Source organism: Paracoccidioides lutzii, assembly GCF_000150705.2.
Source record: "Paracoccidioides lutzii Pb01 unplaced genomic scaffold supercont2.36, whole genome shotgun sequence".
Lineage (NCBI taxonomy): Eukaryota > Fungi > Ascomycota > Eurotiomycetes > Onygenales > Ajellomycetaceae > Paracoccidioides > Paracoccidioides lutzii.
The window spans coordinates 1-14620 of NW_015440982.1; the positions used below are offsets into that span (position 1 = coordinate 1).

Here is a 14620-nt window from a genome sequence, read left to right on the forward strand (position 1 = left end):
TTCAAATTTATTAATAAAAATTAATACTAAAATTTAATAAGTAACTTTAAAAAATTATTTTTTGATTCTATACTAAGAGAAAATTAGAGAATTATATTACAATAAATAAATAAAAATTAAAAAAAATAGTCAATATATAAAATATAAAATAAATTTAAGTTATATTTATCAATAAAGAGAAAAAAATATTTTTCTCTATAATATAATCAAAATTTGAATATAGTTATTTTAAAATCTATATAAAAAGATTTAAAAATTCTATAAATTTAAATAAGTATAATTTTAATAATTTAATTAAAAGTTTATATCATATTTTATTGAATTATTTTTTAAAAATATTTAAAAAAACTTAAAGAAAAATACTTTATTAGTTAATTAAATATATTTTTTTTAATTAATTTTATATAAAAAATAAAAATTACAATCAAAGAATGAATTTTAAACTTAAATATAATATATATATAAATAATATAATTTAAATATTAAATTTTAAAAATATTATTTTATTTTTTATATTTTATTGATATATTAATATTATTTTTAAACTATTATTTTTCTTTATTTTTAATAATTTTTATCTTTTTTTTTATTTTATTTTATAATTTCTACTACTTTATTTAATTTTATTAGTTTTTATAAAATTATAATTATATAAGATTGCTCTTTACTATATATATTTATTTAAATACTGTTTGTTATAGAATAAAATTTTATCATTACATATATTAATTTATACTTATAAGTTAAATCTTTAAAATAATTTAATTCTAATTTAATTAAATAAATATTATACTTTTTAACACTATATATACTTGAAATAAATAATAATAATATAAAATATTAAAGTAGTTAAAAACTGATAAAATATTTATCTAAAGCTGAAAGATCTGAAAATATTAATAAGATTATTAAAACTATAATACCTAGCAAAGATTTCAGAGAGTTATAATTTATAAGATTTCTGTTAAATAAAGACCTTTTATAGCTCAAAGATAAAAAGAAAGTTCAATTTGACCTCAATAGTGAGTTTAACAATGTTGAAAGGATTAAGCATGATTTATTTGAGACTGCTGCTGTGAAGGCTGAAAATCAGACTAAAAAGTCTGAAATTCAGGACAAAAGACAGCAGCAGCTGTATTACGAGCAGGCCTCCAAGCATGGAAAGTTGAATGGTGAGCTTATTAGTATTCATGGAATAATAGAGCAATTGGTTGAATGTGGTGAATTTTACGCAGTGGGCGTATTATACCGGGTGAGTTCTAGTGATGGGCATCATACTAATTAACAGGTCGTTAAAAAACAATACTCTGATCTTGTCAGCAAAGAGAAATGACCTAATAATTAACATATTTCACTTGAACTCAAACCCCAACTTCTAACTAACAATAGTTAAACTATTAACTACTGCCAGATTTCGGAAACTACACCCTTGGTTGATATCATACCATCGTCCATTGGAATGCCATATGCACATCACAAGACCTACAGAATACCAAGTGTGAATGCCATTATTATCATAAAATAGCATTAACCCCCTCAAGGTTGGATCTCCTAATGCAGCCGGCAAGTATCAGCAATATAAAAAACGTTGTCGAACAGATAATGCAGTTTGACCAGACTATCTGCAGCCTCAGACTCCAAGACGCATGTATTTCTGGGCTCTACTTAAAACATCTGGGCTTGCAAATGTCTCCCAGGTTCCATGAATTCTAGCGCTCGAGAGCTCAATCCTCCCCGCACTTCTAGAGCCTTTAATCCGTGTTCCGTAGAAACCATGTCAGCAAATTGGCCAGTAAACGCCCAGCCGCTCCCAACCCTCTTTGAGCTAATAAACTGTTATAAGGGAGAATAGCTCCAACTACTACCACTTTAACACAGGTTGGGTCCAGACCGTACCTTTCTACCGTTTGAATTCTTCAACGGGCCGGGGTATTCGTTTCTGTTTTCAGTCTCATTCTCTCCTAGGTCTCCTGGGATATTGCCAACCTTTTCAACTCTGCCATGACATGACGTCGTCCCGCCAGTCTACGGTGTCTAGACTGCACTACCCCGCAAGCAAACTGGAGCCTTACATGAAAGATTGCCATCGGTGCGAGATGACGATGGAGGCGGAAAAAACCATGTCTCTGTCAAGTGTTGTTGACATTGTTGTGGGCATCACTCCCAGAAAGCGCCTCATCTGGATGGATGGATATGTAAGGAATTATTCATAATAGAGTGATAATCCACGAGTATCGTTATTCAGTGATGATTGAAATGACAGGTTTGGATTCAACTATGAATGCCTTCCCGTCATAGTGGAGTCAAGTGGGCATTGGAGAAAATAACTCTTTGGACTTGCTGCGGTCGATGACATGACAGATTCTTTCCAGAATGCCAGTTACCTTACTAAATACATACTTAAATCTTCCGCTGACATATTCCCCTTGAGGACGAGCATTTTGGCTCGTCCATTCAACTGGGCATCTTCGTTCCTCATATCCCCAACCACGAGAACAAAAATGGGATTGCTACCTAGGGATCGTCCCCTTGTTTTCTGTACATTTCATGAAAGCGAGGCCTGATATAGGACTATGTTCCTAATAATTTTGGAGGAAGAAGGCTATCGGAATTCATAAATTGACAGACTGCTGGATATTTATGACCACCTCTTACCGAACCCCCATCTGAGCGATTCCAGTTGACAATAAGATGTCCAGGCAGAAACAATTTCTGGTGTATTCTACATACCCTCTGCCTCTACTCTCCCATGAACCCCACTTCATCCGATCAAGGCTGTAATATTAACCCGCAAGAGCTCGCTCTTTTGAAGGTTGCACAAACCCAACATCCTTTCAAACCAGACTTGGGAAACGTTTCAAAAGTGTTGCGGATCGTGTAAGGGAATCAGCGTACGACACAATTTCAGTAGAGGGATAAGATGAAATGGACATGGACCCGAGCACTTGTGCGCTTTCGCTTTCGCTGATGCCACATGCCCATTGAATCCCATGTTGGGTTCTAGTGATTTCGTTCTTGATCTTTAGAGAATGCAAGAAAATTACTGAACCTATGGAATGAATCTTTACGGGCCACAGGACTGGAGGGATTTCGTGAAGATATATATAATTGTGGGTGGGTCATTCTGCTCTTTAATCAATAACCAAAGGAAAAAAACCCACTGTAATCTGTCGTTGTAGATTGATAGATTGACGGACAAGGCACTTGGAGGTAGGATTTCGGGCATTTCTGACGATTACAAACTGGTTGTATGCCAACAACGAAAACAAAAATAATTAAATAATAATAATAATAATAAACAAATAAAACAAAATAAAATAAAAAGAGAATGAAGAAAATGACAACAGATGACCATTATCATATAGGCATCAGGCTGCATTTCTCATCTTCCGTCATCTTTTCTGCCTCATTTTCCATAGATCATCATAACACCTGCAGGATACGGGGTATGACAACCTTGCCCCCAGTAAACAACTTTATACAACCTACACAGAAAGTAGTTGAAGGGGTCACACAGGCGAAAAGTGGTGTTGAGAACTGCTCTGGATCGTTATTTCGATGCATGCAATGCAGATTGAAGGTTGGCATATTGCAATATGTGAGATTCAACTTCAAGCAGTCATGTTGATAGATTCGGTAGACAGAGAAGTCCAAAATTGCCAGTCTTTTTGAAGGCGGAGTGGATGAACCACGATAAATTTTGAGAGTGCTAAGAGAGGAAGAGTAGTAACTAAACACAATTTGTTAGAGATGAGGTAAATGAACAGCGGACATGCGCTGCCTCACATCACCACCAACACAGCTTCAAACAGCAAAGGCTACACAATTTACACAGGGAGAGAAAAGGACTCATGACAAGTGGTGAGAAGTAAGAGAACACACAGCCGATCAGCAGAGAAGACGAAGGTCGTAAGCTATCAATATATTTGATGATAGGCGAAACGATTCATATTTTGACCATGCCCTGATTGATGATAGCTGTATGATTTCACCTTGTCTGTCCCCTCCCCTCCCCCCCCCCCTCCCATGGACACAGAAACGTGGTTTTGCTCTTCTTTCCCGGGCCTCCCATACCGGGCGTCAACTACCTAACTAGACAGATACATTTACAACTGTCTGGCCTGAGCATATCATGAACTATCTCTGCTGCCTGAAAAGAGTCGTCTGCTTTGGTCTTCAGTGGACCATGCAATTGAATTATGAATGCGACCAGAAGCCGTGTTGATGCATGACGGGCCAGATATGTCCGAGCTTCGAAAATGTCGAGCAGTTAGCTAAGGCGATCTGGGGCGTTTAACTAACGGAAAACGAGACCAGCTATACGATAGGGAGAAAGCTCGACTCTACTCGTCGTTCATAGACACTTGCATTCCAGTAACTATCAGCCAACCCACACATGGATTGGACTGTGTGTCTGTATGCGAGTCCCGTGGTGTGTGGTTGGGAAGACCAAGGCTGTGCCGGGCGCAAGGCTGAACAAAGACACGACCTTGAACTCTATGTCTCTTTAAGTGGCTGATAAGGTCCGGGGAACCCCATTTAGGCGCTGCTCTAGCAGATTTCTAGAAGAAAGTCCCAGCATCCAACAAACCAACTGGGGAGAAACCGAGATATCCATGCATTCCCGTTAAGATAAGGGATAATTTTGTCCAAATACGTCGACCTACGCTTCCGTGAGGGACCAACATTCCGTACATATACATACATAACCCGAGAAACGAACAGATGCATGACATGAGGCTCTGCTTAAACAACCCACAAAGACACGACAAATGCGGTGTGATTGATATGAATGAAGCTGTTGCAGAGTGCCACAGCCTCCCGCGGTCAACCATCAAATGCATCAAGGAGCCTCGCCTTGTGGGAACTAACTATTGTTGGTGGAAAAGCAAACATCTCAATAATGCTCTCTCATGACTCACAAGCCCCAAGGCGGCTCTTTATTGCGTGGCGATTTGAAGATACATGGCCTGTATTGCTCATCCGACGGCCTCTTAACGGAGTCGCAATTCTCACGAATAGCTAATGATACCTACAACCATTCGCCACTCATCCTTGTTGAGCATAGCGAATAATAGCGCTTTAACCCGGAGCCTGCCGATGGTGATCTTGTGAGCTCCCGTCTACATGAATGGCTACCGTTATTGTGCTCCTGTTCCGTAGGGCGTTCTGGTAGTTTTAGCCAAGCTGTACTCAAATCATGGCCTTATGTTCATTGGATCACCGACAGACAAGCTCGAAGCGAAGCTGCCACGTCCATCGCAACCCTTGGGAACAATCAACTACAGAGGAAATGCAGAATGCAGAGAGGACGATCTTTGAACCCAACACTGAGAAACACTGCTCGAAGCATTTACAGATCGCTCTGGGTAATTGCGAAGCGAGTATTTCAAAACATTTGTTAGTCCTGAAATTATCAATCCGCGGAGATCAGGAATTCCGCCCAGACTCTTACTTGAACGGCGCGACTTGGGACCAACTACAACGACGTCACCCGTAGACCCCTTGCATTATTAAAGGTTTGAACGGCATTGTTAAGCCCTTCTCCCAGCCGTTATATAACGTCCCCAGTTTGTCTATCCGTTCTACCTGAGTTCACTATTTCCCTCTGTTTCCCTGTCAAACTCCAGGATTACCTTTCTTTTCATCTCCCCAGTGGTTAGATTAATTAAATCGTCCGATCTATTTGCAACCTCTAACTGGATCACATCCGTTCCGGGCTGTATTTCTCTTGACACTGCTGCCGTTGGGCATCGACACCGTTCATTTCTTCTATCACTGGCTGGTGAGTCGCAAGTGTTTTATATCTGAAAAATCCACTTTTGTTTTCAACTTGCTTCTACATATTCGCTCGTCTACGCCCGAGAGATGATCATCTGCGCTCCATAGCACTCCACTCCCACACCCCGCAGTGCCCGATTTGGCTGGATAATGAAGGGATTGTTCCTCAGATCCAGAAGTCAACGAGGAATGGATTTTCTTATAAATTATCCCAACCTGTTCCCTTTCCTTTTCTTGTTGTTACTGTTGCATCAAAATTCCTGGTTTCTTCCCGCGTGTGTTTTAGCTATAGTTACACTTTGTGCATTCTGCTATGTGTGCTTATTCCATCCTCCACTGGACTGCGCCAGGCCGCTTGCTGGTTAGTTGCATTTTCTCTCAGCCCAGCCGTCAGTGATTCGTAACCTGCAAAATCCTGCTTTTTTGTTTTTTTTCCCTCCCTCAGAATCCATCTCCTGTCTGTTTTGTATGCTTTCTTGCGACTCAATATTGGACATCGTCATCGTCATTATTTCTGCTCCCTTTGACTTTTGTTATCAATCTCTGATTGCCTGCTCTGCTGTGCAGAAGTCGTTGATTTCTTTGTTTCCCCAACCCCGCTCTTCTAGCACCCGTATACCCAAGTTAAATACTTGGCCCCTGAAATCCACTGTTGACCGACTTTGCTGTGTTTAATTTTGCGTTTATCCATTCTCAGGCACGGATTCTCATGGCTTCTTCCTACAGAGACAGTAACTGGGACGAGGCCGATCGACAGTCTGAACAAAGGTATTACTCAGTCAAGCGTTACGTCATTCCCTCCGAACAAAGCTCGATGTATCGACGAGATGGGCCCGCAACGAGCGAACGCGAGCTCACCATCCGGCCCCATCACGATCGAGATGACCGGTATAACTACGAATATCGTAGGGAGAAAGATTACGACCGTGAGTCTACGTACCCCAGCGTGATACTCCAATCAGCCCCTTCCATCATTACCATGCCCACAATACTATGATCAACCAAAAACCCCAGCCAATAACTATTAAAAGAAGTCTATCGTGCTTCGAGCCATGCACCCTCCCACCACGAGTCGGATTATCAATTAGTCAGCCGACCTGACCCTGACGAGCGGTGGGCGTTGCGGAGCTCCCGTGATCCGCGAGACGACGACTATTATTACTCCCGAAGCACCAGAGAATACGACGACGGTCGTCATCACTATGATGAGTACGAAGAGCGCTACTACGCAGGTGACAGTCCTCGTAGCTCAGGATCGCATCGGACCAGGAGCCGTCGTAGTCGCAACTGTAATAGTGACGATGACATGGTCTACTCCCGCAGAGGTAGATGCTATCGCGATGAGAGCCCTCGTCATTACAAACGTCATCTAGCCGAAGGTGCACTAGTTGGAGTAGGTGCTGCTGAATTGGTGCGACACCGCTCGAAGAAGAGGGATGGGGAGGAATCTAGCGCATTCAGCCGCATCGGGACAGACGTTGGCGCAGGAGCCCTGGGTGCCGTAGCTGCTGATGTTCTCCAAAGGGCTAGAAGTCGCCATCGCAGTAAGAGTCGCAGACGCGCAGAATCGCTAGATCGCGGGCGAGATCACAATCGGGAGTATCGCCATCGACACCGTCGACACCGCAGTCGCTCATCTCCGGATTCCCGCGTCAAAACTCTGGCAGGCCTCGGATTGGGCGCAGCAGCTATTGCGGGAGCAGTTGCGCTAGCCCGGAAAAAGTCTCAAAGAAGTGAGAAAGCTGGCAACTCGCACCATGGTAGACGGAGCCGGTCCCGCCATCGTCGAGGGTCCGAATCTGGGTCTGACAATGGTCGAAACCCTGCCCACCGCAACAAGCGAATGGCAGAAGCAGGTCTTGCGGGAGCGGCAGTAGCAGGATTGATTGAGCGAGCTAGGAGCAAATCTCGATCTCGAAAAGGGGAGAGATCCCGCAGCAGGATTAGGCAGGGTCTTCCCATAGCAGCTGCTAGCCTTGGCAGTGCAGCAATTGCAGGTCTTTATGAAAAGCACAAGGAGAAAAAGGAAAACGAATCCTCTCAACGGCATCATAGACGTAGATCTAGGTCTCGAAGCGTGGTTCCATCATCAGCCTACTCAGACCCCTCCGGATCAGCTCCCCAGCTCATAGAGTACGGCGACGATCCCGTGTACGGAAGCATCCCAACTAATCACTACTATGGACGGCCCTCGAGCAGGCAATCCTCCCCAAGGGCCATTGAATCATCTTTCCGAAGAAGAAGCCGGCACCGGAGCGTCAGCCGGAGTCACAGCCGTAACAGACATCATTATCGTGATGACGGCTCAGGAAGCAATTCTTCTTTCTCCGACCATGATGGCGGTCGCAACCACCGCTCCGGCCATCATAAGGAACGTAGCAGAAGCCGTACTAGAGATCTTGCCACTGCTGGGCTTGCTGCTGCTGGTGCCGGGCTTGCTGCCAGGGAATATACCCAAAGACAGGAGCGGAAGAAGGCGGAGAAAGACCGAAGAAGTACGTAAAGGTTTTGAACGTTATGCATAGGATGTCCTTATTATACTATTTTCTAGTTGTTTATTTTCATATTTTTCGAACGTATTTATACATACGAAGTTGATATGCTATTTCCAGCTCATGAAAAAACACATGAAATGAAAAAAAAGAAAAGAAAAATAAAAGAAAAAAAATTGAAGAAAGAGAAGAAAGAAAAGAAGAGAAAAATAAGAAAGAAAAAGTACGGTGGGAAAGAATATCACCATACTGACGATCCACCCTTGGAACAGAATATGCCCGCGACCATGACTACACCGACTCATATGAGGAGGGCTACGATCCCGTTCCCCGTGTCCCCTCTCCACCGCCAAACGGCGCCAATTACTACCCACACAGTAACCATTTCCCACCCCCACCAGGCTCAACTCCTGTTCCGCCCAACCACCAAGGAGGCCCATATAACCCGGCAGACTATCCGCCGTCTCCCGGTGCGCCACCCATGACACAGGCAAACTACTCCTACCCCCCACCACCTCCTCCTGCAGCGGACCCTTACTCACCCAGGTCCATCAAAGGGGAAGAGAACGTGAGTGCTGTCCCGACGCCAAATCCCACCCTCTCACATGAGCAGCGCCACATGTCATCAGAGGGTGGGTTGATGTCCCACGAACCAATTTTGGGACAACTTCACTAATACAGTTCTTTTTATCATTGCAGGTATAATGGCAACAGCCCCGCGACATCTGTTGCTGCCATCAACTCACCCAGTCAGTGATACTGGTGCGCAGTCCGCAACCAGTCTCGGCTACTCTGCTTTTCCTTTCGCTCCCACCCCACCGCCGCTAGCAACATCGCCACAACCAATACCAACCTCACGAAACCTATTCAATTCCTTTTCACGACCAAGGTCATCCAGCCAACCCGCCTCGATACCAGCCAAGTCCGTCCAATTCGATCTCCGACCGCATTACGCCAGGTCTCCATCTACAGATAGACATGCACGAATCCCCAAAGGCGAAAATCAAGGCTATGAGACCGATGACAGCGACTCAACCATGGACGGACTGGATCGTTCTCTTCGGTTTCATTCCCGACCCCATCACAGACCCCGCACCCACACCTCCTACCATCCTCACCAATCGACGGCCTCGCCAGCATCAATACCATTTCCGTCGGCACCAAGTTTCCCCCATACATCAGCAACACCACAACATAGGAGCGACAAAACCCATACCAGGGTCCATAACAACAACAACCTCGATGTAGAATCAGATACGACCATTGAGCTTTCTGATCGGTTTGACGCGCGCGGCCATCGTCTTCTTGGATCATGGAGATGATCATTATTTGGCACGTGTACGGTGAGGACAAGACGGATGTAAAATAGGACGCTGTGTTTGGTGAAGCCCAGCTCTGGTGGGAGTTGGGGAAGTAGAAATCTTTAAAAAGATGAAGAAGGGATGGCTCAACTGGGCCAGATGATACCAATGAATGAACGAACAAGATGACCTCCGCTACTGTGATTTATTTCACATCCCATGCTTCTTTCTCAGTTTAACGTCTATTTTTCTTTTTATATTTCTTTTTTCCTTGGGCCGCCATCTGTAAGTTCGTCCTCCCGTTCTTATATTCCCCACTCTTGGTCTTATATGTACCTGCGATTTGGACCTTTCTATTTAGTTATGTACATTTTTTTCTTCTTTTCTTTCGGGGGTCATTTATTCCTTAGAATGTAACTTGCACGTCTTTTGACGATTCCCATTATGATGTCATGTGCGACTTGTTCACTCTCCTCACACCACTGCTTGATTATTCCATTTCTCCTTTCTAATGATAGGAATGAGTATATAACGAAATAACGAATTCCCTTAATGAGATTAAACTAGCTAGATAAATTCCATTTGCAGGATATGTAATATGGTGGTATACTGGAATATGGTTAATTGAAGCATGTCATCAAGACGTACATTGTCTCAAAGCCTTGATAAAGGGCGTGCATTGTATGGTTTTTTAGCAAAACTGTATCTTCATTCCATTCTTATTACGCTAGTTGTCATACACTTTCCTCTATTATTGGACCGCCTGGAGAGAAAAAGAAAACTATTCAACGTAGTTAACTGTTACAGAAATACGCCTTTATTGTGAACAAAACTCCAACTCCCAACTCCAAATATATATGTTGTCCCTGAAAGGTTATATTACATATACACACAGGTACAGAATTTAGCTTAGCCCAAATCTTCCCCATGTATCAAGGTATGAAGGAGATGGAAAATGAAGGGAAAGGAAAAGGAAAGGAATCGGTTGAAAATCATCCGCCATGCCGGGCAGTTATGCAAGTCTTAGAAGAACTGAAATCAAACCAATTCACCAACCAAGTCACCCACAAATTTCAAAAGGGAACGGAGCAAGTTACCAAAACTAACCGTTCTGAGAGTGAGGTCTCAACTCATACAATTCCATATACACGTTTAGCGATATAGAAGCAGGCGACGGCGAAGACGACGAGACCAGCAGTAACTGTATGCCGTTAGATCAGAAGACTGGAAAGCAAGGAATTTTGGATCTATCAAAAATTGCAAAGAGAAAAACAAAAGCTGAACCATTGCTCAAAATGGTGTGCAATTGGAATTTCGCTTACTGGACCAAAACCAATACAAATTATCAATATCCTGCCCGGGAACTTTCACATTCATACCCCACATGCCGCAGATGATATTCATTGGAAGAACAATTGTACCCAGGACGGTAAGTTTGCCGAGAACATCGGCTGTTTTCTCCTGTCGCTCGTTCATGCGGATGTTTATTTGTGCGAGGTAGTTAGAATGGGCGCGGGATAGGAGTCTGAATATGTTAGCATTGGGCAACAAAGAAAAGAAAAAATAGACGTTATAATGGGAATAGGTATTCTTAAAATTGGTACTGGGGCAGGGGACTGGGAAGAGAAACTGAGAAGACGAACGTTTCGTAATGACTCAAGTTACTTGTCATGGTCACAATATGATCCTGAATATCACCCAGATAAAGCCCTATTTCAGACTTGGGAGCCACTTCCCACTGCTCATTGCACCGTTTTGCGAAACCCTTGATTACATCCGCCTTGTTTCCTAGCAATCGATAAAGACTCATCACTTTCTTGCGGCATTCGCCAACGCGCCGTAACATATCCGAACCGGACGGTAGTGGTTCTCCATCTTCCCCTGCATTTCCGTCTGATACGTCTTTGTCGTCGGAATGGAGCTGCAAAATAGTGTCGTCGATATCATCCACCTCATTCTCGACTGAGTGTATCAGGGGACCGAAGACGTCGGTAATGTCATCGATGATGGCATACGAAATCCAGTCAGCACTTAAGATCAAGTAATCTTTCAGCTGTCTGATCCTGCGGCGGACGTTTGCGGGGTGTGGAATCATGGAGAAGTGGAAGCTAAGGACGCCTTCTCGAAAGACAACTACGTACATGTTGACGGGTTCGAGGTAGTTTTCGCTTCGAACATCTTGTTCGAAAGTGCGGTAGTTGAGGAAATAATAGTGTCGGAAAAGTTCTACTTTCTCGCGAGCTTCTTGCATCATGATATCTTCTGCTGTTAAGCTGTGGATACCGAATGCCTTGGAAATAACTCGCATTTCCGTGTCAGAAGGACAGAGTACATCAAGCCAGAAAGTTGGACGTGAACCATATCGCTTTTCCTTGGGAGCTTTAGTCGGTGGTAGAGCTTCTGAAGATCTGCCAGTCTTCTCCGTGGTTACTGCAGTAGCATCACTAGAGGTCTGCTGAGGGTTTTGGCAGTGATCAACGCCATGATATCCATTTGTAGCAGTTGTATCCATGCTATTTTCTCGATATTGCGAAAGTTCAGGGGAATCGGATTCGTCGGAAGAGTCATCCTCTATTTCTGGAGGGTCAGGGATAAAGAGGGTACGGAATGTTTGACCGGGTTGCACGAGCTCCGAAATCGTCTGGCTGTGTATGGTAGTCTGGAACTCTTCGTTGAAGTATGTGAACCGATATGGAGCATCTTCTTCCTTTCGTATCCATCCGGCATTCTGCGGTCGCAACCTGCCTCCGATTAACACAGGCTCGTTAATGTTCTTTGCTCTTACCCCCCCGCTGCGTTCTTCTTTCTCTTCGCGACTCCATTCCTCCAGCACCGAAAGATCCGGCCAGACATGTCTCCGTCTCCGCCTTCGTTCACTACCAAATCCCTCTCTTGGAGGCTGGGGAGTGTAGTCTTCTTCACCCAGCTCTGACAATGCACCTGTTGGAAAACACACATCTTCTTCGACGGGAAGAGCAAGGGTACGTCGTCGCTGAAGCTCCGGAGGAGTAAACCCTGGAGAAGCCAGCCGGGAACCGTGTCTCGAGGTTTGGCCTCCGTCTCCGTCAACATCAATAACATGACAAGGCATACTTGTAATGCTGGCGACTGCAGGAGATCCCGGGCTAAAGTCCAGCCCGGTGATCATCCGATCATCATAGCCAAGTTCTGGCCTAGTATGAGGGCTGCCAGGCACGGAGGGTGGGTTGTTGACATCATATTCTCTCCGTACGCTTTGAGAAGTCCTAGCAGAGTGCCGGCCAGTTACTGACTGGGAGGAGGAGGCTGTCGAGGGCAGAAGTGGTAAGCGAGAAGGTGAACGTCCTAAGCTTGTCCCATAGCGTACAAAGCTGGAATTATGGATAGAACTTGGTTGTATCAACGGGGTTCGATCGTCAGCTTCCTCAGACTCCTCTCCGTCAATCCCTTGTGCGCTGGAAGAAGGCCTATAAGCTCTTGCTGAGGATCGAGAGGAGGGTTGCACCTCTGGTCGATAGCTTTGGGCAAGTCGACTGTCCCTACGAGGGCGCATCATCGGTTGGTGCCTGTATCACAATAATCTCCAGCATATCATTGTCAGATTTCTGCTTTCCCATTGCCTGCTGTATGACTTTAAGAAACGAATGACAGGTGTATCTAAAGGTAGACTCTGCAGGAGAACATATATATGACCATAAACAACAGAGTCATGAAATCCATACCTATGGTCCAGCAGAACATCGCTATCCAAACTCGTCCCACTCAAATTCCCACCACTTAACTGGCCCAGGCGGTACAGGGAAGGACGGCGCCGCTGCGAAGGTTCCAGTTCACCAGTAGAATCCAGGACGTCGAGCTGTGGTGAAGCACCATTTCGTTCTGCATCGGCGGAGTCGACATGGGACGAGTCTTGCTGCGGGGCGAAAGATGGCCGACGATGTCTGCGTCTCCGAGGGCCGCGATGCCTACGCTTCTTTGGTACAGCAGAGCTTTCAGGCTGTGGTTCTTGTTCATTCTGAGGCCGAGGCTGCATCCGCGAGAGGTCTGTTCCGTTTGCGTTGGTCTGGAGTGATCTGGCGGAAGATCTGCTGGTGGTGGTGGGTTGACCGGGCCGTGGAGGCGGATGACGAGGACCAGCACTGGGATCCATGAGGCCGGAATGAAACAAAAGAAAGAAAATGTAGCTGAGGAACGAAGCTGACTATCTCAGGGAAACATGGCAATTGTATGCGACCGGGAAGAGGAGTGGTTGCATTGGTACATGGAGATGGGTGGAGGGGAGTGGTTGTTGGGCGGGGAAATTGTTCGTTGAGCGTTTGTTGTTCGTTAGATGCTTTGGAGCGGTTGAATTGCTGAGAGGCAGAAGTTAATCAATAACCTCTTTTGTTTGGGCGGGGCTTAACCTTATCCACCCAAGCAAGCGAGAGACAAACTTCCTCTTCTTCATTTCATGTGTTTATCAAGTCAATACAACAATCAACCACCACATAAGAAAAATAGATTGATGACTTTCGCATGTATGAGCAGTATGGTTTAGTACATCGCATACACTGCAACCAAGGTGCTGCACATTTTCATGATTGAGAGTCAGAAATCCCACTCATTCTTCTTTTCTGTTCTTTCACACTTTATATATGATCTGCTTCTTCTCTAGCTTTCAAAACACTCTCTTGAGCTACATACATATGATCTCTTTCTCACTTTCTCTTTTGCTTTGCATTGACAGAGACTAGATTCTCATGCAAGTACAACTGCAAGTGAGCTTTATGCAGGGATCCAAAGCTCTTACGCAAGTGGTTTAACGTGGTGGATAATACTATTAAGAAGTATGGGATTGTGCCGGAGGATACGTACTACTTTGATGAGATTGGCTTTCTAATCAGAGTTCTCTCAACAGCTTGAGTGGTCACTAGAGCAGAGAGGATTTCATATGATTTTCATTCAAAAGAAACCAAGAAACTACATCTCTAAAATATATGTAGATTAATACATGCAAAACAAGAAAACAGAACAAAACATCAACATTGGTCAACATCTCTCATCGTCATAAATCATTGATGCTCTGTA

The 14620-nt window shown here is 44.2% G+C and overlaps 4 protein-coding genes across 4 annotated transcripts; 3 read left to right on the forward strand and 1 right to left on the reverse strand.

The window, feature by feature from the left end:
* Positions 1-2006: 2006 nt before the first annotated feature.
* Positions 2007-2518, forward strand: PAAG_08484 (hypothetical protein; the record flags this gene model as incomplete). The annotated part of the gene is made up of 2 exons (XM_002789513.2): positions 2007-2195; positions 2432-2518. The coding sequence occupies 2 exons, from the start codon at positions 2007-2009 to the stop codon at positions 2516-2518; spliced, it is 276 nt and encodes a 91-aa protein (XP_002789559.2).
* A 2682-nt stretch (positions 2519-5200) lies between these two features.
* Positions 5201-5500, forward strand: PAAG_08485 (hypothetical protein; the record flags this gene model as incomplete). Its single annotated transcript, XM_015846522.1, has 1 exon — positions 5201-5500. The coding sequence occupies one exon, from the start codon at positions 5201-5203 to the stop codon at positions 5498-5500; it is 300 nt and encodes a 99-aa protein (XP_015701186.1).
* Positions 5501-6490: 990 nt separating this feature from the next.
* Positions 6491-9595, forward strand: PAAG_08486 (hypothetical protein; the record flags this gene model as incomplete). Its single annotated transcript, XM_002789515.2, has 4 exons — positions 6491-6707; positions 6813-8276; positions 8546-8905; positions 8973-9595. The coding sequence occupies 4 exons, from the start codon at positions 6491-6493 to the stop codon at positions 9593-9595; spliced, it is 2664 nt and encodes an 887-aa protein (XP_002789561.2).
* A 1109-nt stretch (positions 9596-10704) lies between these two features.
* Positions 10705-13703, reverse strand: PAAG_08487 (hypothetical protein; the record flags this gene model as incomplete). The annotated part of the gene is made up of 4 exons (XM_015846523.1): positions 10705-10775; positions 10897-11099; positions 11218-13119; positions 13276-13703. The coding sequence occupies 4 exons, from the start codon at positions 13701-13703 to the stop codon at positions 10705-10707; spliced, it is 2604 nt and encodes an 867-aa protein (XP_015701187.1).
* Between the last annotated feature and the right edge of the window lie 917 nt (positions 13704-14620).